We start from the raw sequence: 22,418 nt of genomic DNA, 5'->3' as shown, positions 1-22,418 counted from the left end.
AATTAAGAAACGTAGGACATTTTAGCTCACATATTTCACATCTTAGTTTTGCTCTTTAACTCACAGGAATAGGAGACAGCTTTAGGAAACAGGGGACTAAAACTTAGAGTTCCTCAGAGGTATACCCAAAGGAAATATGTAAATCAATGTGAAACGTAGGTCTCCATTTTCTTTTTATTTTTTAAAGTAATTTCTGTTCTTTACAATGTGTTATTTCACACACACACACACACACACGCACGCACACACACACACACACACACACAGAGGACTTGAGAAGGACAGAGAAACAAAAAGGATAGCCTCCAAACACAAGGTTTTTTTTTTTTTACAAAGTTCAAAATAGATTACATTTATGTGCTTTTCAGTCATTACACAATGATCCATTTAATGATTTATGCTCCCCAAATGGTTAAACAATAAGGATTTTCTATGAAAGAGTATACGTAAAAGCTTTCACTTTAGAAGCAAAGTACTATTTCCTACAAAAACCAACCTCAGACATACATCTTGTGTTTACGTATATTCCTGGAGAATACTACAGTAGCAGTGCATAAGTTCATTCTGTAAAAAGATCTGAAAGATGATTTTCAAGAGACTCTTAATGCATTGTGCTCTCAGATAAAAATCCTAAGTCAAAAGATCAGTTACTATAACAATAATAGTTAAAACTGCATATATACGTTAGAGATCAGAAGAGGCTATAAAGAAATGTAAATAGTTGTGCTTCAGGGACTTTTTTTGGTAAAGTTATTTTAGTAATAAATACAAACTTAAAAAATGTCTTAGTGGCTGATATAAAATCGACATAGATATTGAGGAGTTTTTATACTTGGCTTAGAGTTTAAAGGTGAAAAATCATCTTCACATAAACCACCTGGCACTGGTAGTCCCAATCTGGTCTCGTCACAGTCAGGTAAAGGACTGATGAGAAAAGGTAAAGTGATTCTTTCCTCCTATTAACATAAAGCGTTATCCAGAGATAAAGCCAGGGTGTGCCAACCAACTAAACAAACGCCTACCTTCCTTTAGAATTCTTAGACCAAACTGAATGGTCACCCTACTTCTTGGTGGTTGGACTACAACCTATTCTGTAATTCACCAGATAAATTAAACATGTCTTGTCTTCTGTGAGACCCTCAGATAAGCATGAGCTGTCAGTACTTTAGGCTTTTTTTTTTTTTTTGCCTTCTACATGTTAACTGTAAAACTCTTATTTTAGAAACACCATGGCAACTGTTTATAATGATAGAGGACAAGATATAATTTACATCGTAACATTGATGTTCACAGCTAGGAAATGTAATTTTATTTTTAGGCTGGTCAGTTTGCTCTTTTAGGCCTTTAACTTTGAGGGACACATGACCTCAACAATCAAAGTGAATTAGAAAAAAGATGAGAAAATAACAAATGTCTTAATTAAAGTCCTTTGCACAGTGGACTTAGATATAAAAAGAATTTCTTCAAATAATTTCCTAAGTGTCACTCAGAAGCATCCTTGCTGTCTGTACCATAATGTGTTGGAGTCCTTGGAATAAAATTATAGAGTAATTTTAAATATATATTATACATTTACAATTATTGTAAATCATTCAATAGTTTGTACCACGTTAATGGAGTGAAATAGAGATAAAAGGCAGTCTACATTCATATTTTCAAGATAAATTTACTTCAGAAGCCAACTGAATTCCTTGCTCATGTTCTAAGTATAGCCATTGTGATAAGACCTGAAAGTAAAAAAAAGGGAGAACGGTTAAAAACATGCATTTTACAAAATCCTCCATTCAATAAATAATTGTTTAGACCTCAATGAGCAAATAAAATACAGCACATAGGCAGGCACTCAACCAAGAACTCAGAGTCAATTTGAATTTAGTTGATACGATACAGAAGAAATCCAATTTACAGCAATAGGCAGTCACTGGATAGATTTAATGAAATCACTAATGTCTGGCCATAGCTAATTTTTTAACCATTAAATATACCTCCCACTTTATCCAGTTGCATCAGCTGTAATAATAACAACAGACATGTCATTTTAAAGTGTCAGGAAAGCCAGCCAGTGTCAGGAAACTTCATCAACAAAAACAATGTGAGCCTACTCGTATCGCAGGGTCCTAGGGCCACAAAGAGACAGAAGCATAGTATTCTTGCTTGGCTGGTGTCTTCTGAAGAGACTCCACACATACCATAAAAAATTTATAATATAAGAACGTACTCAGTCCTAAATGAGTGGTAAAAAAAAAAAGTGAGTGAAATAAAGTAGAGAAGGAAAATAATCACATAGGACTGGGGCAGTCAGAGAAGATGCCCCAAATGGTAAAGCTAGAATAAGCCTAAAAGATAGACAGGAGAGATATAGAACGATGAGATGGGCAGGCATTTCAGGTGAGGGAATGGCAAGAGCCAGGGCATAAAGTTAGGACCAGGGCTCCAGATGAGCTTTTTGGGGCTCAATAAATAATGGGCTCTAATCAAGGATTTCTCCAGGGAAGCAGCTAGACAAGATGAGCTCAAGGAGGACTCAGAGTCTTAAATGCCGAACTATGGAGTTATACTTCATTCTGTGGATTATGGGGAATTACTGAAGGTTTTTAAGTAGGGAGTACTGGTGGTGAAACTGACACAGGATGGAAATCAACCTGTCGGCACTGTGATGGATGGTTTGGGGGAGGAATAATGGGGGGTGGTAAAGGGGGAGAATAGGAAGAGAAGGGACACAAACAGAAGTCAGGGAGACAATTTAGAAGACAATTTTATAATTTAAAAAAGAGAGCATACCAAGGAATTCTGAGAGAATATAAAAAAGAGCTGGCATCTCAGAAGAGGTGAGAGGAGACGATGAGGAAAGAACCCTCCTACTTGACATGTGATAGGTACTGAATACATGTTTGCTCAGTTGAACTAATTAACTGTAAGATGCCAAGCCAGGATGACTGAAAGAATGATTTAACAGGAAAACGAGGGAACTGATTTAAAGAGAAAGGGTCACAATATTAAACAAGGCTGCACTGTCCATGTTTATCACTGTATGCACTTTGTCTGTTTCTCTAGGATCAGTTCCTAGAAGGAGAAGTGCTGTACCATGGAATATATGGATTTTACATGTTATACATGTTTTACGCCATTGTAAATCAGCAAAAGGAAAATAATTGAATAAATATAGTATTAGGTACTAGATAAATAAGCTGAAAAGAACTAAATGTGAGCCAAAAATTAAATCTTAAAATGCACTTTACATCAACATGCTTTTGAAGCAATCTTTTAGATAAAAAAAAATCAAGCCACCACCATCACCTCATACCCACATAAGACCACCACTACCACCTCCAGACCATAAAAACTGCCCACACAGGGAGAGGCAGCGTAGGGGCAGGGGAGGGGAGGTACAAACTATTGGGTATAAGGCAGGCTACAAGGATGTATTGTACAACACGGGGAATAGAGCCAGTATTTTGTAATAACTCTAGGTGGAAAGTAACCTTTAAAGATTGTATTAATTTTTTTTTTTAAATTTTAAAAAGAAAGTTAATTGTAATCAATAGTCTTTGGGCAAGCTATTTAAAGATTCTGGGCCTTGATTCATGTTAGGAATCCTTGGCTTACTGAGTTTAATGTTGCTGTTTCCACAACTTCCATGTTTTTACAGATGTATATTGCAAGTATTTAGGACACAATTTTGTCCAGAAGAGATTTTTTGAAGAAATCATGAAATAAAGGAACAATGTATTGTTCTTTTCAAGAAGAAGAACCTGCCTACACGTATGCCCCAGATGCACCTTTTAAACACTTACCTAAGATATAAGCAGCTACTAATTTTTGATTCACACTTAAGTGGAGGTAGAGAGGCACCAGCGATTCCACATCCCCCAGCGTGGGAAGCATCAGAGCCGCAATGCACACCACTCCCAGGAAGACAGTCAGTAAACTAGGTCCTGAGGAGGCAGTTCTGTTTTCTGTCAAAAGACAAAAATCCCTGAGCCTGTTCCTAAAAACAACTTCAAACAAAAGTTCCTTCAGTCTGGCCACCACTCGCCAGGGTCTTGGTTTTGTCTAATTTCTCTGCCCCTTTCCCCCTCATTTCCATTCCATGGGGCCTTATCTGCTGGACTTATCTGGAAGCCCATCACTTCTGAGTCGTTACAAGATGGAGTGTTTAAGCGGCACTGTGAGGTCGTGAGTCCCCACAGAGGAGAAAGCGGCCATCATCCTTTCCCCCCTTCCCCACCGGAACCCGTGGGGTGTTCCAGCTTGACTCATCTGGGTATGTTTATCAGTTACAAGCCTAAGAATGGTACGATTAGGTTTAGTATAAAACAGACAAATAGAATTTTAAGAGAATGAGCTAAAAATAGCTAGAAATGGAACTTCTGGCATTTTCTGCCCATACCTCAGTTCACTGCTCGTGTGTGGTCCATTTTGGAGCCCACTTGCAGTAAAGCCCCACTACCTTCTGGGAGTATCCTATGTAGGTGTTGAGACAGGTTTGGTCCTAATAGGTGCACCATGATGCTACCATTTTTGAAACTAAGGCACCAAAAAGGGACTACTTTAATATTACTAGAGGTGCCTCAGAAAATTCTTGCCCTCTGCTCTACCCCTAGTTCCAGCATAAAAGTAAAAAAGCAGCAGAAACAATATCTGGCAAATATTATGCTAAATGAAATAAATCAGCTGCAGAAGGACAAACACTACATGATGCCGCTTCTATGGGGAACCTAAAATCGTCAAACTCATAGAATCAGAAAGCAGAATCGTGGTTGCCAGAGGCTGCGTTGCTAACTGATGGGCATAAAATCTCTATTATGCAAGATGCATACATTCTAGAGCTCAGCTGTCCAACAGTGTGCAACTCAATGATACTCTATTTTACATTAAAAAAATTTGTTAAAAGAGTAGATCTCATGTTGTGTTCTTACCACAATAAAATACAATTTACGAAACATTTATTACCAGGCCTGCTCTTCTACAGTTCTGGCTGTAAGTGTACAATACTCATACCCATATTTTTAAGAAACCCAACAGCATTTTCTGTCATCTGGTGGGCTTTTCCCACTACCCTTCCTTTCATTAAAAGGAACAGCCAACAGCAACACAATCTTGGTGTTTTATTGATGAAATAACGCTGTTCATTTTATTATTAAATGCAGCTTTTCTCAACTATTAATAACTTAGCTGTTGTGTGAAATTTAATTGAGCCTCACCAAAGCCAGATAGGTGACCAAATCCAAATTCTATAGTGATTATTGCTTGAGATGAAACAATGGCATAAACACCTAAAAAGAAGTCTTACTTTTGTTAATGAATGTAGTACTTTTATATTTGGTGCAAAGGTAAGTTTTGAAGGCAAATATTTAGGACAACTACACTCTTCGATGCAAACCCACAGTAAAGATAATTTTAAGGAATTTTTACTATTTTTTTTTTTACTATTTACAGAAATCCCCAAAACATTCACATAAATGCTTGACATTTTTCAAAGTGGAAAGTTTTTCTGATACTACAGGGTTGTAAAAATTTTAGAGATGTAGAAAACATAAAGGTTCCTACGTAATCTCATCCTTCTAGAGATAACACTGTTTACAGCTTGGTATAAACCTTTGGCATAGATCCTTGGTCTATATTTTATAAATACCCACATAAACATGTAAAATAATTTTTTACATAAATGAGACCATATTATACATACTGTTCTGTAACCTTTTTCTTCTCACTTGGAAATATATTTGAACCTCTTTCTATGTCAATTTATAATTACCATTCTATCAAATCCTTGTAAATGTCTGCCTGACATTCCATCTGATGAATATTCATAATTTAATCAATCCCCATTGATGGGCTTTCAGATCATTTTCAATTCTTTATTATTATAAACAATAATAAAGAGCATAATTTTCTTCAGCCAGAGGGCAGTGGCTCAAACCTGGCACAGACAGAGCCATTCATTAGTAATGTAATTAACACAAACCCACTAAGATTCAGCTGCATCTTTTTAAAACACCTTTTTCATAACCTGGGCTTTGGTATTTTGTGCAAGGATGCTTTGTGGCTGTCTCTTAAAATGTATATATAAAATTGCATTTATGTGCATAGACAAGGTCTAGAAAGTAACATCGAACACATAGAAGCAGATTTGTTAAGTGTGGGGGAATATAGGTGCTGTTACTGCTACATGTCTTTTATACAATACATAAACTTGAGAAGAAATTTCTCATTTTTACTGCCTTTCACCACATTTTAAAATCCGAATCTCTCACGATACAGCTCCAACCATTTTCCAGCTAAACTCACAGAGGGAGCCTCACAATGCTGTGTCTGTAACATATCTAAAAAACATTTTCTAAAGCTGAAGATGTGCAAAAATAATGACATTTCTTTTCTTTTTTTTAATAATGACATTTCAAAACCTCCCTCTCGATTTGCTTCAACGTTTTATTTCAGAGAAACTTAATGAAAAGCCTTAGACTCCTACATACTGGGGACTACACATGAGTTACTGCTAATTCACTAAACATATCACTTTGTCAGCATAGACTGTTAGACCTTATTCCTTTACTCAATTTCCTGCCATATTGTCAGAAGCAGTGGGGTAACTACCCACAAATGGGACTTACTGGCAGAGACTGTGGTATCGCCCTCGCTCTAGAGAGCAGAAGTAGCCGTGGAAACCCTGTAAGGCACAACCAATCCAACAGCCCCTACCAGGTGAGAAGCCCAGCCTTCCTAGGGAGGCTGGGGCACACGTTTCCTGGGTAACTGCTCCATGCCAGGCACAGTGCTGGGTGCCGAGGATGTAATGATGAACAAGACAAATCAGGTGCCTGCCTCCACTGAACTTCCTGACGAGGATGGCTTAGAGAGGTGGGTTTTCTTTTCAAAACAGAGACCACCATGGGCTATCCCCAAATCACCTATCCTTATTCGTCTACCTACTCCAATTTTACAATTAGAAGAATTCCCTAATGTACTTCAGATACAAGGGTTCATTATAAAAAGAAAATAAGAATAAAATGCTCAATTAATATACATTTGTAATTATTTAGCCTTTTAGGATGATTTTCACTTGAATGCTAAACAATTTAAAAATAAAAGAAAATATATAATATAAAACACTAAACTTTTAACCCTTATTATTCTTGGCCATTAAACCAGTCCGTTAAATACAAACACGGTCTCCAATGGCCACTTTACTTTAAATTACAAAGTTAACACCAAAAACCAAATACTCAAATGGCCTTTCTTGTTTGACAGGAGTCATTTTAAAACAGGAATCTGGCATTTCACAGCTATTTATAAGTCAACTTCACAATATTGATTGGACATCAAAGTGACATTTGACAGAGATTCTCTTTCAGCTTGAAAACATGAAAAACTGGTCCTGTCAGTTAATAATAGTTGCCGAGAAGAAAACAATCTACTAGCTACTACCTAGTTCCTAGTCTTGGTATCGCCAGAAAATCTGGGCACTCCCTCCCCTACATGAACTGAGGAGCCACTCGGCTATAGTAAATCAAAGAGGCATCACTCCCTGTCTTGTCGAAATAAACATTCTAAGTTGAACAAACTGATACGGATCTATTGAGTTAATGTAATGACAAGTAGGTGGTTTTTAATCCCTCACATATAATGTTGCAATTTCAAGGACAGCTGCTATCGCATTCATATATCACTATCAAAAAGTTTCCATGCTTTTCTCTGGAAAATTTTATCTTCCTCCCCTTATAATAGGGTTGGAGGGAGATAATGAGAAGTGAAGAGGGAGGGGAATGACGTCCAAAGAGTTGAATATGAGGATAGTGTCAATGTTGAAAGAATATATCATAACACTCCTGAATATCTAAGCTGGAAGGAAATGAGGAATGGAGAGGGATTCAATTAATAGCCCACAGGGGATATTATAATCTACTTAGTTTAATTAACTTCAACTTTAATGAGATTTTTTTTTCAAAATAATATGAACAGTGCACCAAGCTTGGCCTATTGCCAAACACAATCTCTCTCCTTCTTTGAATTAATTAAATGAGAAAGGATATAGGAAAGTCACAGAAACAAAAGTGTAGAATTGCCAGGTTGCGCTAGCATTATAAAGTACAGTGCTTGCTTTCTCAGGTTTTATAGACTTAAAAGGCGATGGTAACAGTTGCCCTCTCCTTACAGCCTCATCTGGGGAGAGGCATTCTTTTCTCTGAAAGGCCAGTTCTAGGCTTCTTGTTCGAGTTTAGGTGCCCGATCTCTAGGTCCACTTTTGAAGTAGTTGACTAGGTTTAAAGTGGCAGATGATTGTTCAAGTAATTCTTTGCTCCCTGTTTACTTTAAAGTTAAGAAATGTGTAAGACCTCAAAAGAGCTTTAAAAACAATCCAAACTACCTGGTTGAAATGACTGCTCAAAAAATAAACTTTCAGTTAAGTGTTCCTTTATTCTTTTTTCCTCTTCTTCCTTTTGTTGTTCTTTTGCCGATGGGAGAAGAGTAGCCACAACCTCTTTCCTTCCTAAAGCCTTCCTCTGGCTTTGCTCGGAAACTTGGAGGCGGAATTTGTCTATTACACCATAGTGACAGGATCGAACATCTCTATGGCGAATCACACTGAAAACATTAAAAAATAACAAATGCTGTTTAGGTTTCTGGAGGCCTGTCAAACAGAATTCAGCAAGAGATTTTAAACAGTAAGAGATTTCGTATGTATGAACTGACTATAAGCAAATACTCAAATACAGAAATTTGCTGATGATGCTTTTTAAAAACTCACAGTATAACCCGAAAAGAAATGGGGTAATTCTGAAATATTTGATGAATAAAAGTCTTAATTAAAAGACTGATAGGTAAGGAAAATTCCTTTTAGCAATGACATTTTTTCCTGGATATTTGTGTGCAGTAATAGTCACTAAATAGGATATATGACATTGTTTCTTCCCCACAAAAGTGTTATACATTTCTATTGCCACTTCTTTATTGTTTAAGTAACAAACCTCACCCTAGACTTAAAATTGAAATCTATGCACACAGGTAAAAATAAACAATTGAGTAAGTAGTTGACCCAGTAAGAGTAATGCAACAGAAAGCTAACAATACATTTCTGTATTTCTCTGAAGAGTATAAAGCACTTTAATTTTTATGAAAGTTATCTGCAATGCCATTTATTTTACTTCGTTCTTAACAGAGAACACAAAACAGGTCAAAGGTAGCACACTTATTTGGCAAGAGACTGTATTTCTTTGGCATAGTCCTCGCTTATTGTGTACTGAATGAAAGTCAAAAGAAATGTGCAAAACCACGTCCTCAAAGATACATTGTTTTATAGCTTTGAGATGATGAAAACGTACGCAAAAGAAAAGACTTCTGCTTCTCATCCTCATGGAAGATTTAAACAAACACAGTTTACTTGGTAGCTTAAATTAAGGGCTAGTCAGTGGATCCATCTGGTCACCACTAGTTCTAAAGTGAAAATTAAATATGAACAGCTTGAACAAACATTTATCTGACACTCTAAGACAAAATTATCTGGAAGAGCTCAGATAACCTTTCACAGATGAGTAGTTACACACTTGCTTCCTGTTTGTACAGGTTAACTTCCGGGCTTATTAGCTGAATCATTTTAGATGAATTTATATTACCAATGTTCTGAGAGCATAGTATTAGCTTCCCAAATGTCACTCTAACACCAGGATGTTCCAGAGAAGGCTAATTCCCTATTATATATAGCTAGAGAAATTTAAAGGAGTGTTAGAACTTTACCTCCATAAATGTCCCTGCTATGACTAAAAGCACAACAATGAGGAAATGTTCGTGGAAATTATATCACACACATCAGCTCCAAATTATTATTTGGCCAACCTGTTTAGAATTTCTTAGAAACTTCTTAAAAAGAATGTTGATAGACTTAAACTTCCAGCCAAAATGCACAATATAATTAATGCCTACGTGGGAGCAGGTTCCAGAAAAGATGTTTTTTCAAGTTAAACACATAAATATTAACACACTTAAAACATGTTACCAGGAAGTGATTTTGACTTACATATCCACACAACACTGAGGCTTTACTGCACCTGCAGCATCAACGACAACATACTTATTTGGAGTAGTACACAAAACTGAAAGAAAAAGTCACAATGGCCATTAGTGGGTTTTTTTTTTTAATTAGTTTCTACAAGTAAAAAATTAGTAGGGAGTGCTTAAAATCCATAAAAGAGACCTAGGAGACTCACCTTTGAACTTTAAGGCAAACTCATAGGGATTATACAGAGTCAACACTTGCTTATGTGTTGACTGGTCATCTGCATAAAATATTAGCTCCGTGGGAAATACAAACACCGGAAGATTTCCTTCCACTAACTCTGGCTGTCTTTTTTGTTGATGCATTGGCACTGAATCCCCCTTGCTGCAGCTTCTGTTTTGACAGTTTCAAATCTATTTCGGACTTTTCTTAAAGTCAGTTAAAAACTCCAAAGCATTTTGGCAACTAGAAAGAGAAGAGAGAAAGAAAGCTGAGTGATACCTGTTTTTATGACATGAGCGAGCTATCATCCCGCCACGAAAGGCATGATCAGCATGCATCAAAATAGTCCCCAAATCATTTAAACATGCCTTTTGACTCTTCCTCTTGGCTTCCTTACACAGCTTTTACCAAACTCTGCAAAGAAATCTGCACCTGTTCCTTTCACATTCAGGATATCAACCTATGATAAATTACATAAATACCTGAATACAGGAATAAAGTTTTTCTACTCAAAAGTAATCACCTTCAAAGAGCTGAGATCAAAGGGATTATCATTCTTTTAAAACCTCAGGTTAAAGAAAAAATAGACTTGTGTAGCATGGCCTGGCCAGGCATTGTGGGGGGACACAGTGGGTGCCAAAGGGGCCTTTGCCCTTCAGGAGTGGACAGCTAGCGGGGGAGGCAGGATAGTCCCAGAGATGGGAGCCCACCCGCCCCGCAACTCACAGCACAGGGGCTCCAGGACAAAAGTGAAGATCGGTGGTTGTCTGAGCGATGATTTCTCTACAGGCCCCGTGCTGCATCTGAACATTCTGCTCCAGGAAACCCATTCCAGACCATTAAAATATCAAGGTTGATTGGTAGCAGGCAAATAGAATGTGAACGTATGTATTTATAAAAAAATTAAAAAATAAATTAAGTATGGCCACAATGGATTTGATATGAGTCAATCAGAATTCTTAAAGATGAAAAAATATAAAACAAAGTAAGCTTCTGTGATTTCCAAGGAAAAACCTGAGATTCACTTTTACACTCATTTCAACAATGCTTTAGTTAGTGCCTTTTGGCAGCACGGGTGGGAGAATTCTTTTAATCTTCTTTGTACTGAAACCTAAAGACAAGCAAAAATGTCTTGAAAAGAAGCTGAACATCCAAACTTTCTAAGCAGTCCTTAGAGTTTTCTGTGAAAATTCAAAGCCAGTAAGCAGGCCTTGGCATGTGAGTGCCACCGTGACTCCCCTCCTACGTCAAGTACACAGGCTTTGTGAGAGCTATTTTCTTCCAGTTTCAGAGGCCTTTTTGGATTCCTTCTAGGTTCTTGAATATGTTCCAGAAAGTTGTAGCTGGCAGAAGTCTGACTGTCTGATAAGTAATGTTTCTGGATTTATTTCCTAATCTAATTTTGATCAACAACATTCTTATTTAACTAGCACCCCAACTGTGGCTTTTTAAAATAAAATGTGAAAGCTAAAATATACAGTCACAGAAAATGTTTAATTTTCACCGTGTAGATCACACCTTTCAAATCAGCCATACACCACTTGCACTCAGGTTCTCATATCAGCAAAGAAAAATGGAACAAATGATTAAATTGTTTGGGTTTACCAGCTGTTGGGGCTCGGATTCTGATGGAGGCCTTTCCAACTTTTATCAAATAGGATAATGTATAATCATGTGTGCAAATTTTTATTCTTTTCCCTCAGCTGAACACCTCTTCACAGGCCAGGAACTAGGCCAGGAGCTGTACCAAGATACAAAAATGAATAATGCACAGGCCCTGTTCTCAAGAAACTCTGCCCTCAAGAAATTCAAGTCTAATTGAGGAGACAAAATAAATATTTATTATAATGCATACCATTGTGTATGAAGTGCCAGGGAATTAGATGACTGCATGAATAATTCCACCCGGAAGAGAGGCCCGGAGAGAACACTTGGGTGGTCCCTAAAGAAAAGAAGGGCACACGCTTCTGTGTTGGGGGGAGAAGGGGGGGCGTTCAGCCCTAGGGATCAGCATTAGTGAGGACACAGAAATGTGAAGGTTAAGGTCGTGGTCCCCGGGCTGTCCCAGATGGCACTTTCTATTCATATACCTTAGAGCAAGTTGGTTGGTTGGGTTTTGTTTTGTTTTGTTTTGTTTTTGACTAAGCTGAAAGAGCCGACCAACATTTTTATTAGTAATAATATTTTACATTTTTAAATTCATAACCGACTATGAACTTTTTGATTACATGTACTGAATGAATTGCCATATGGAAAGCCTTTAGCACTTATTATAGGCTAGGCAATGTTCTACATGTTTGTTGTTATCATTAAATTAGGAAGAGAACAGACGGAGAGGAATTGCCAGCAGCCTCTCCTAATCCAGTATTCTTTCTACCCTACCTACCTGTCTATTTCAATAAAATAAAACTAAGATTATCCTGAAAAGCATCTGATTAAATAACACTCAACACATCTTCCTCTGGAACTCTGTTAGGGTGAGAACTTAGCTTATGATAAAAGGTGGCATCTCTCATTTGTGGAAGATAGTTTAGTCAATAAATATTGGTAAAACTAGATATCCATCTAGAAAAAAAAGTTGAATTTATCCCTCACTCTGTATAAAATTCCAAAATTTTATTATATTAAATTCCAAATGGATCAAAGTTTAAATGTAAAAAAAAAAACCATAAAAACATTAGAAACCACAGGAAATTTTTTAAAAAATAATCTTAGGCTTCCAAAAACTAGAAACTAAAAAATATTAATAAATTCAGCTATGTAAAAACGTTTAAAATTCTGCATGGCAAAAAAAAAAAACTTTAAAGTTTAAAGTAAAGCCAAAAGAACATTTTCAATTCATATCATAGGCAATGTCTAATCATCCTACTATATATAGAGAGGACCTGCAAATCATTTAAAAAAGACAGCTCAATATACAAATGAGCAAACACTATAATATTTTACAGAAAAGGACATACAACCTGTTTTCAAACTTACAAAAGGATGTGTAACTCACTCAAGAGATACAAACTAAAGCTATACTGAAATACATGTTTCTACCTGTCAGGTTGGCAAAAATCAAAAAGTTTGATAGCACACGGTGGGAACCATCAGGCATGTTCTTATATTGCTGGCGGGCATGTAAATGTAAATCCGCTCTACCTGCCAAAATTAAATGCACGTAACCCTCAGATCAAGAGATTCTACTTCTAAGAATTTTTCAGGCATAAATATTCCCTTGTGTGAAATCATGTATGTGAAAGGGTTGGTTTTTTTTTTTTTTTTTTGCAGCACTGGGGATTAAATAAAATAATTTATTTGAAGCACACAGAATGAAGCTTGGCACGCAGTGCGAGCTAGTTGTTGTCGTTGTCAATTGCAAAAGACTGGAAACAGCCCAACTGGCCATTAATAGGGGATTCAGTACATAAAGTATGAGACAGCCATTCATTGGGATACCTGCTGTCTATCACGAAGAAAGAGGACGCTCTCTGTATGGGGTGGATATGGACTGACCTTCAAATGAAGTGATAGGTGAGAAAAGCGAGGTGCAATTCAGAGTGTAGTGAATGCTCCCATTTGCATGGAAAAGGGAGATCAAAGAATATGTAAACCTATTTTCCTGAGTATGGCTAAAATATCTTTGGAAGGACAGCCTGGGCTGCCCCTGAAGAGACAAACTGAATGGTTGGGGACAGGGGTGGGAGGGAAGTTTCCTCTGGATACCCTTTTATCTCTTTTGAATTCTGAACCCCATGAATACCTAATTCAAAAGTAAAAAACAAAAAAAGTTGAATCAAACAACATCTCTACTAGAGCCTAATTTGAAAAAGGTCCCTATTTTGAAACATAAGAAGGAATTTAGAAACAACGTGTGGAAAAAATGTTAATTGCATTTTCCAATTTATAATCTTTTAATAACATTGAAAACTTTAAACTATGTGTTAAATAAAATGATTTTAATTATTTAAAATAACTTTACAACGCCACAGAAACTCATTACAAGGAGAAAAACCAAGATTTACTTAAGATGACTTGCAGACTTGGGAAAATGTAAAATTTTGTTATAAAGGAATATGAAATGGTTTGTAAATCTGGCTGGGGAGTCAAAATCAAACATACAGAACAAATGCTAAACTCTTGGTTCTAACCTCAAGAAGTTAGTTGGCACAGGTCAGAGTAGAATTTTTACTAGCTTTAAATAATGGCTTAGTAGAAATTCTTTTAATTTTGAAGCTTTCTCTTTACGAGCTGAATATTTTCCCATGATTTGTGAATAGGCTATCTATCCCTGGTCACAGTTAAAAAAATATTTAATTATTTTTGAGCAGTTTATTATTTCTTTTCAGATCTCTGTTCCCATTTCTCACTTACCTTGACTGAGATATAAATGGCCTCCTAAACTCCAACCAGTGGAAACTGGGGAGGAATTACCACCAGGACACCAGTGCAATATTAGAGACTCTGCCAGCAAACGTAATGAAGCGCGACACCTGCCTTTAATTGATAGTTTTCAGAGACTAACACTTTCTCTTTGCTCTGGTCAATATTGCAAAATGATAAAGTGCAAAAATTCTGGGGAGAGATTGTGTACTAAGCTGGTAAAACCTTACTGCAAATCAGTTAATGAGGTCACTTTCCAAAAGTCAAAGCACACACAGAGGAAGTCAGCTCCTAACCCTCATCCTTTTACCAAAGAGGAAAGCAGGCCCAGGGTGGGTAAGGGTCTTACCCAAGGCTGCACAGGGTACTGGAGGCAGCCCGCTGGTCTCCAGATTCATTTCCCTAGATAGTAATCATCTCCCCTGTGTCTAGTTCAGAAGTCCTGCCTCCCTGATGGTGATGGCCACACGTGGCCTCGTCTCTAGAAAAGTCCCCCGCTTTTCCAGAAGAGAAGAGTTCTCAAAGGGTTATCCAAAATTCAAGTCTTGAAGCCTGTGTTTCCTTTTCAGTTTCATCAAGGAAAAAAATGAGAGATGATTTCACTGGCTGAGTTGCACACACTTTCTATTCCTGATTATGAAAGAACAGCAATGGCTGCCAGTAACTATTCATTAGGGCAACAATAACCAAGCTTTATTGTATTCTTCCTCGCTGCATGCCCAAATTTTACTCATCCTTCAAAGCCTAGTTCAAATGTCCCCTCTTTGTGGCCTTCTATTACTCTGATCTACGTAGATTTTACAAATTTTATTACATTATTTTTTAATGTGCTTACCAGATAGAGTGAATATTCTGATGTTCGTTTCATAGGGATTTCATAGGGACTCCCCAGATTTCAGGCATAATGCCATATTGTTTTTCTGTGGGGTTTTTTGTTTTTTTTTTTTTTGCATCTGAATAGACTCAAGCTCGGTGTTAGGCACTTAGAGAAGATGCTGAACTTAAGCAGTTACCCTACAGGTGTCCACTACTAACTGTCTCCTCCACTGAGGGACAGCCCCTTCCCCAGAGCTGAACACCCTTCATCCACAAGACAGGCAAGCAATGGTTTATCACTTAGGGAACAGTAAATCTATGGTGGCTGCTTGCCGTGGGTGGGGTAAGAGGAGAACAGAGGGAATCAGCACCCCCAGCTGCTTCTCCCCTCCTCTCGCCCCCCCCACTCCCCTCTCATCATCTTCCTGCCCCCTCAGTGCCCAACTGGGCCAGCGGTGTTTAGAAATCTGACAGCAGAGCTGGGAGCCGGTGGACAGAGGAAAAGGAAACCGCCTCATCCTTTTCCTCCATCCCTCGAGCCCAGCAATGCAACGAGTGCAATCTGAAAGAAAACCTTATGTGTGCACACCACCTTGTGACCAGTTTGCAAACTTCTCTCCCACCAGAAAAAAAACCTCAACACACTGAAACCCTCACCCACACTTTCCACCCTCAGTCTAGGGAGACCAGTACCCCAAAGTGGGATCATTTTCTCTGTCTCCCTCACTTTGGATGGACCAAGGGAAGGGGAAGAGAAGAGTCTGAGATAAACGGGGGAGTTTCAATACCTTTTACCCTCATAAATTCAAACCTTGGAGACAAAGAGCACAGAAACCACTTTCAAAGCCTACAGTCACTCGCCCTCCCCACTGCCTTTTTTGGGCAAGAGGAGGCTGCAAGAAAAATCAAATGAAATAAGTGATCCTTGTGGACTCCTGTACCGAAGTGGCTCAAAGTTTGAAATAGTTAAGGATGATTCAAAGTACAGACTTCCCAGGAAACCAGTGACCCATCTGCTTGGCCACAGCGCACCAGCTACTAACCCTCTGTTCCTGGCTCTTGCATTCACTGATTAGGGTTCCCAGCTCCACTAGCAGGCCAGCTCCCTTTTATCTGGGCACAGGGGCTATCTCTTTCCTCCATACTTGGTGCAGCCCTTGCCAATGGCCTAACAGTTGAATACTAAACAGTTAAGAGCAATTATGTTCTTTTGCTTTACTCTCACTAGTATTAAAACTTCTCTTTCCTTCCCATTTCATAAACTCAGCTCTCTTCATCTCTGAGTTTCCAGTTTCATCTATTAGGATTTTTAACGGCTGGTATGTTCCTAAAGTCAACTCTTTCACAAGTGATGTTGTAATCTTCACTTTATATTTTTAAGTAGTTCACTGCTCAGTATTAGGCAATTTTGTTTTTATACGGTTTCTAAGATTTTTTTGTATAATTTGATATCTTAATAATGGGACTGGCTGCTTTCCATGATATGTAGTGACAGGCTATTACATATTTAAGATGTAAAAGTTGAGCAGTGTACGTTTTAAGATTTAAAAGAAATAAGGGTGCCCTCCAGTCATGTCTTTTTAAAAATCTCTTTCAAACTAGTTATTTCTAACCTTTGTTTTACAATATCCCAATCTGTCTCCAGTTATTTCAAGATGTATGTGCAATTCTCAAAGCCAAGTCCATATTAATTCGTTATATTAATTTGCTATATACAGCACTCTCAGAAGTGTTAGAATCACAAATTATTTCAACATTTACTGGGCACTTATTATATACCAGCCACTGTGCTAAGGAATATGGAGAAAAGATAACACCATGGCTTCAGCCCTCCAAAAACTCAGTCTGGCAGGAAAAACGGATATAGACAGTAATTAGGATGTGACGTGACATGTGTTAAAATGCTGGTAGCTGCAAAACAGCTCTGGGAGCATAAAGAAAGTGACAATCTGCCTTAAATGGGGGTTTGCAGTAGGAGTGGAGGGAGAGGGGCCGAATTCCAAGGAAGAGGATGAGTGGAGACACGAAAGACTCTTAAAATGAGCTTTGGCACTGCATATGGTTTAAAAACAGCAGTATGGGAGGCGGTGGCAAGAGATAAGGCTGGAAAGGTAAGCTAGAGGCAGATGGTGAAAAGTCCTGTAAGGCAAGTTTGCAGGGTTTAGACTTGATTCTGGATGCCACTGTTTCTCAAGATGTGGTACCAGACCACCAGCAGCAGCTTCACCTGGAAACTTGCTAGAAATGCAAATTCTTGGGTCCCACCCTGGACCTACTGAATCAGAAATTCTGGGGTTGGGGCCCAGCCATCCGTGTTGTAATAAGCCCTCCAGGTGATTCTGATGCACATGCTGCTTTGCCGCTGCCGCAGGCAGCAGGAAACATCCACACGGCTGGAAGCAGGGTTCTGACGGGATATGACCTGAAGGAGGAAACTGGTTGCCACTGACCATTCAAGCACAGCACCCAACTCCAAAGCACTTGCAGTAAAAAGTAATTAAATATTGGATGAACATGGCATGGAGAGATGAGGGCCAACACTAAGGAAGTGGGAATGGAGAAGGAAACAGATTGCAGAGATGTTTTGCAGGTGGCCCAAGTTCAATCAGGTGACTAAGATACGGCCACACAAAGGTATGACCCAAATGGTTCTTCTATAAAAGCAAGCTGTAATTCTGTCAAATGTATCAACCACTAAGTGTTTTAAGGAGAAGTGGTCCACACAGACCCTAGAAAATGGGGAGGTCGAGAGCAGTCTCTGTGTGTTCCCAGTGTCAAGACCAAAGAGTGCCCTGGCGTGCACCTGAATCTTCTGGTCTGCCTGGCACATCTACCTCTCACTTCCAGTGAGTGAACCGGCTTTCATTCTAACAGAAATCTTTTGTGAGTTTGGTTAGGATGACTCAATCCCTGAGACTGACTGATCATTTCTGGATGTGCTGGCAAAATGTAATTTTGAACCCTGAAAAGCTGAAAACCAGACATTGGTTCTGGTCATCTAGCCAAGGGACTGCCAGGGAGAGAGCCTGCTAGGGCCTTCTTTTTATTCTAACTTCATCACTGGTCACAAAGCCCATTTAATTCAGGAAGAAGCTGGAATGAGTGAAAGAATCAGACTTCGTACTTTGCCCTGAAGGTCAAGAAAGTCAGGTGGAATTGTTATTTCTAATTTTGGAGGCAGGATTGAGTGGAGGCAGTCTTCAATTTCCTGATACAGAGGACAGAGAGAGAGGAACAGGTCACTCTATACGGTTAATTTACCTAATGAGGATTTTGCAGAGTGCACTTCTCATTTCTGTTAGGACTCTGGGTACTTCTTGTTACTTGCTGCATGTTCTTTTAGTTGCTATCAATATCTTGGCTTATTTGACCAACTTATTTTGTTCAAGAATTGTTCCCAATCAAAAACTGCACTATTTTATGGAATCTGAGAGCTTTAAGGGACTCTAGAGATTAAAACAAAATTTTCTTATACAGATGAGGAAATGGAGGGCCTCAGAGAGTCAATCACTTAATCTATTTATCGTAGGGCAGGATTCTCCAGAATGCTACAAGGTGGTAAAACAAGATTCAGATCACTAATAATCTAAGTTTTAGACAAGATTTAAAATTCCTCTATTTTCCATCTTCAACTTTTTAAAAACAATAAAAGAAGAGTGGCAAATTTTTTTATTGGGCTATTAGAGGCTTGGGAAGATTTTCTTGCAGTTTGATTGTTTCCTGTTTTTCAGAAATTTTAGTTAAATGTAAAAGGTCCATGAGAAAAAAATTTAATAAAAAATTGGGGAAGAAAATGTGCATGGACAATTTAAGAGGAGAAACAGGCATTATTTTATAAGCTATTTGTTCTATTTTCTATCATTGCCTATAACATGACTTTGTACTGAACACTGTCCATTCCGTTTAATTATATATATATATATATGGGTAATTAGTTTTATTATTCATTTTTTTGGAGGAGGTACTGGGGATTGAACCCAGGACCTTGTGCATGCCAAGCCATGTGCTCTACCACTTGAGCTATACCCTCCCCCCATTTAATTATATTTTATATGTAAAGGGAATCTATCATAACAGGTTTGAAAATTTTCGATTTTCAAATATCCCGGTATTTGAGTAAACATCTTATCTTGAGGGTTCTAGAAATGCTTCAGAAACGCATTTAATCTTGAATCCGGTTTGGATATGTAGAGGTGAACAATCTGAAAGGGATATTTGGCCTGGTTTCCTGTTTTCCAAACGTCCCACTACTTTATACCAAATATATGTGTAATGTGAAAGTTGGTGTCCAGTCCCTATACAATATCCTGTATATGATATTTTGCAGGCAGAGATTTCCCGGCACTTAGAGAAAACAAGTGGACAAGATTTTCATCGTCAAGAATATATTAAATCCCATGGGTGCCTGGAAAAGTAGACTTTTCCCCTTCTGTCTTGGAATTCACATTAGGAACGCAATGCATTCCGAAAGTACAGCACTGCTTTTTAGGCAAGATCCGAAGGACTTAATTTTTCAGATTTCTGTCCTCTTCTTATCTCCCTCAAAGGTTAAAAAAAAAAATCCAGGACCTTTGTCACTTAACACTTGCCCTCTCGCTCCCCGAAGTGAGCTCTCTTCGATTCTACTGGGGCAGAAATGCTACTTCAGTCCGGAGAGGACAGATGTCAGTTACTGGACCCAGAGGGGAAACCACAGACCACTGATGAAGGGCTGGAGGGCTGAGGAGGGAGTATCAGACGGTCCACACTAGGACTTCAGCTCCACCTGACTGGAGCCTTTCCAGCCCCCGTCTCCACACCGGCCGGCTCCATGTGAAACCGGTCATGTGAGCCTGTTTACAGCCGAGCAGCTGGTGCAACCGTCAGGATCCGTGAGGAGGTCCAGGAAAGGGAAGGATACAGGCCACGTACCCCTTACCCCTCGCCCAATTATTTCAAGAAGGCATTTGCTCTCACTCCCTGCCTCTCCACCCCACTTTCCTGGCCCTCCAGCCATCCCGGGACGCCTCGCTCCAGCCCCACCGATTTCCTTCCAGTTGCGCCGCGGGGACCGGCTGGGCTGGAGGAAGGAGGAGGAAGGGCGAGGACGGTGTCACCCCGAACAGGGAGTCGAGCTCCCTCCCCCAGCCCTCCTCGAAACATCCGCCAAAGAGTTGTCCCTGGAGTCGCATCCCCGGGCAACCGAACTCTGCTGGGCAGGCACCGGGAGGATCTCCAGCCGGCTGCCTCCGCCAGGGCAAAAGCGAAACACACCCGGGCCGGCCAGACCCCGGGGCGGGGATCCGCGGGCGGCGGGGCAACTGACAGTCAGAGAAGGGGCAGAAAGGACTCCACCTGCCTTCCCCCCACCTCCCACCCGCATCCTGGCGCCACGGAGCCCTGCTGTCAGTCACAGAGCCAAGCTCGGGGTTTAGGTATGGCTCATTCTTTCCGCGGGATCTCTCGGCAACGTAACTTCCACGTCTTCCCGAAGTCGGAGGAAGTGGGTGACGGGAAGGTGGGGGACTCTCACCTCGGCAACACCAGCTCCTGGAAAGCAGCTGCGACTGCTCCTCCGGTCCTTTGTCAGCATCTCTAGGCTGCACTGCCTGCTGGGATACCGGAGGACTCAAATGCCACCTGTCTCCGCCCTCCAGGATGAGCCGCGGTTGGGGGGTGGGTGGGAAGAGAGAGAAGAGGTGGAGTCGGGGGCGGGGCAGAAGCTGGGGGCGGGGCTTCTTTCTGCCACCTGGCCTCTCGGTTTCTCCCTTCTCAGTCCCTGACCTGCGCCTCCCCTCCCTTCCTGCCGTCCTTTGAGAAGACTAGAGATTCTTACAGAGGTCCATCTCTCATTGCACTTGTTAGGCAGTCACCCTTGACTCCTCCCGTCTTATTCCCCTACACACACACACACACACACACCCCAGTGAGTACAGAGGCTAGTTGATTCAACCCATCAATCACCTCTTTCTCCATGCCAACCTCATCACTACACATTCTCTTTAGGCCCCATGACTTTTTGCTTGGACGACTGCGGTAGCCTCCTGATTGAACTCTCTCCTTCCATTCTTGTTTTTGTCTAAAGTATCTCCCAGTCAGCAACCAGACAGCAATGAGAGACTGAAGATGTATATGTGACAAATTACTTTTCTGCTTAAAACCTTTCAATGTCTCAGCAGTATCGACAACTCCTTAGCATTTATATAAGGTCTTCTGCCATCCGTTTCTGATAACCCAATATTCGAGCCCATGAAATGACGATCGGTGGAAGACAGTGGGGCCTGGGACAACTCAACCAGTGCTGGCTGCCCTAAATACTCCCCCTTGAAAGAAGGCTACTACACTGTCAGTAATGCTCATAGGTCCCATGGAGTATCATTAAAGACAGGACTTTCAAAATTAAATTTTAATGTTGTCCATAAAGGAAGAGTAGGGTACAGCCACCCCAGGTCCCTTCCCCACAAGTGTAAGACCCAAAGAATCTCCCCCAGTTGCCCCAGACAAGCAGTGGGCTTCCAGTAGATCTCCCCTGGTCTTGGGGTTCAGATGCCTTGGCTCATAGATTCCTTCAGTTTATAATGCCCTTCTGTCTTTGGAATACCTACCTATCTTTCAAGGCCCAGGGGAAATGTCACTTCCTTCAGTAAACCTCCAGGATCTTTCATGAGAACTATTAACTCCTGCTCCATCACCATAGAATGGTACTTATTCTGCTTTGCAATTCTTCCTGACTTAGGTAATCGCTAGTCCTGTGTATGTCTTCCTTTCTCTCTTGCCTAGACTAAGAATTCCTCAAAGCGCATCCGTGGCTGGCAGCAGAATGCCTGATCTAAAAGAAACATCACACGATTGGATGAAAGGAATGAAATCCTTCAGCTTCACCTCCTGAAGCCCTCAGGAGGCCAGGAAAGGATCCTAGGCCAGGCCTCATATAACCACCACCCTCCCTTCACGAGGACTTCTCCATCTTGATCCAGCCATATGTCATTTTGCAGACACAAACTGGTTAGGCAGCAGAACATTGCAAAAGGACCAAAGCTTG

General features: G+C 39.9%; 1 protein-coding gene across 4 annotated transcripts; it reads right to left on the bottom strand.

Moving 5' to 3' along the window:
- Positions 1–160: 160 nt before the first annotated feature.
- MOSPD1 (motile sperm domain containing 1) lies at positions 161–21,046 on the bottom strand. 4 transcript variants are annotated; one of them, XM_064482626.1, is made up of 7 exons: positions 12,072–12,400; positions 11,822–11,957; positions 10,206–10,459; positions 10,016–10,091; positions 8,369–8,586; positions 3,795–3,956; positions 161–1,727 (listed from the first exon to the last, which is right to left on the bottom strand). In XM_064482626.1, the coding sequence occupies exons 3-7, from the start codon at positions 10,357–10,359 to the stop codon at positions 1,696–1,698; spliced, it is 642 nt and encodes a 213-aa protein (XP_064338696.1). In that variant the 5' UTR covers positions 10,360–10,459; positions 11,822–11,957; positions 12,072–12,400; the 3' UTR covers positions 161–1,695. The 4 variants fall into 4 exon arrangements, with proteins under 4 accessions (XP_064338696.1, XP_010987810.1, XP_064338695.1 ...); XM_010989508.3 differs by lacking the exons at positions 11,822–11,957; positions 12,072–12,400 and adding an exon at positions 20,910–21,046; XM_064482625.1 differs by lacking the exon at positions 12,072–12,400 and having other exon boundaries at positions 11,822–11,967.
- Between the last annotated feature and the right edge of the window lie 1,372 nt (positions 21,047–22,418).

Source organism: Camelus dromedarius, chromosome X (genome assembly GCF_036321535.1).
Source record: "Camelus dromedarius isolate mCamDro1 chromosome X, mCamDro1.pat, whole genome shotgun sequence".
Taxonomy (NCBI): Eukaryota; Metazoa; Chordata; class Mammalia; order Artiodactyla; family Camelidae; genus Camelus; species Camelus dromedarius.
This window is presented reverse-complemented; position numbering and strand designations above follow the sequence as displayed.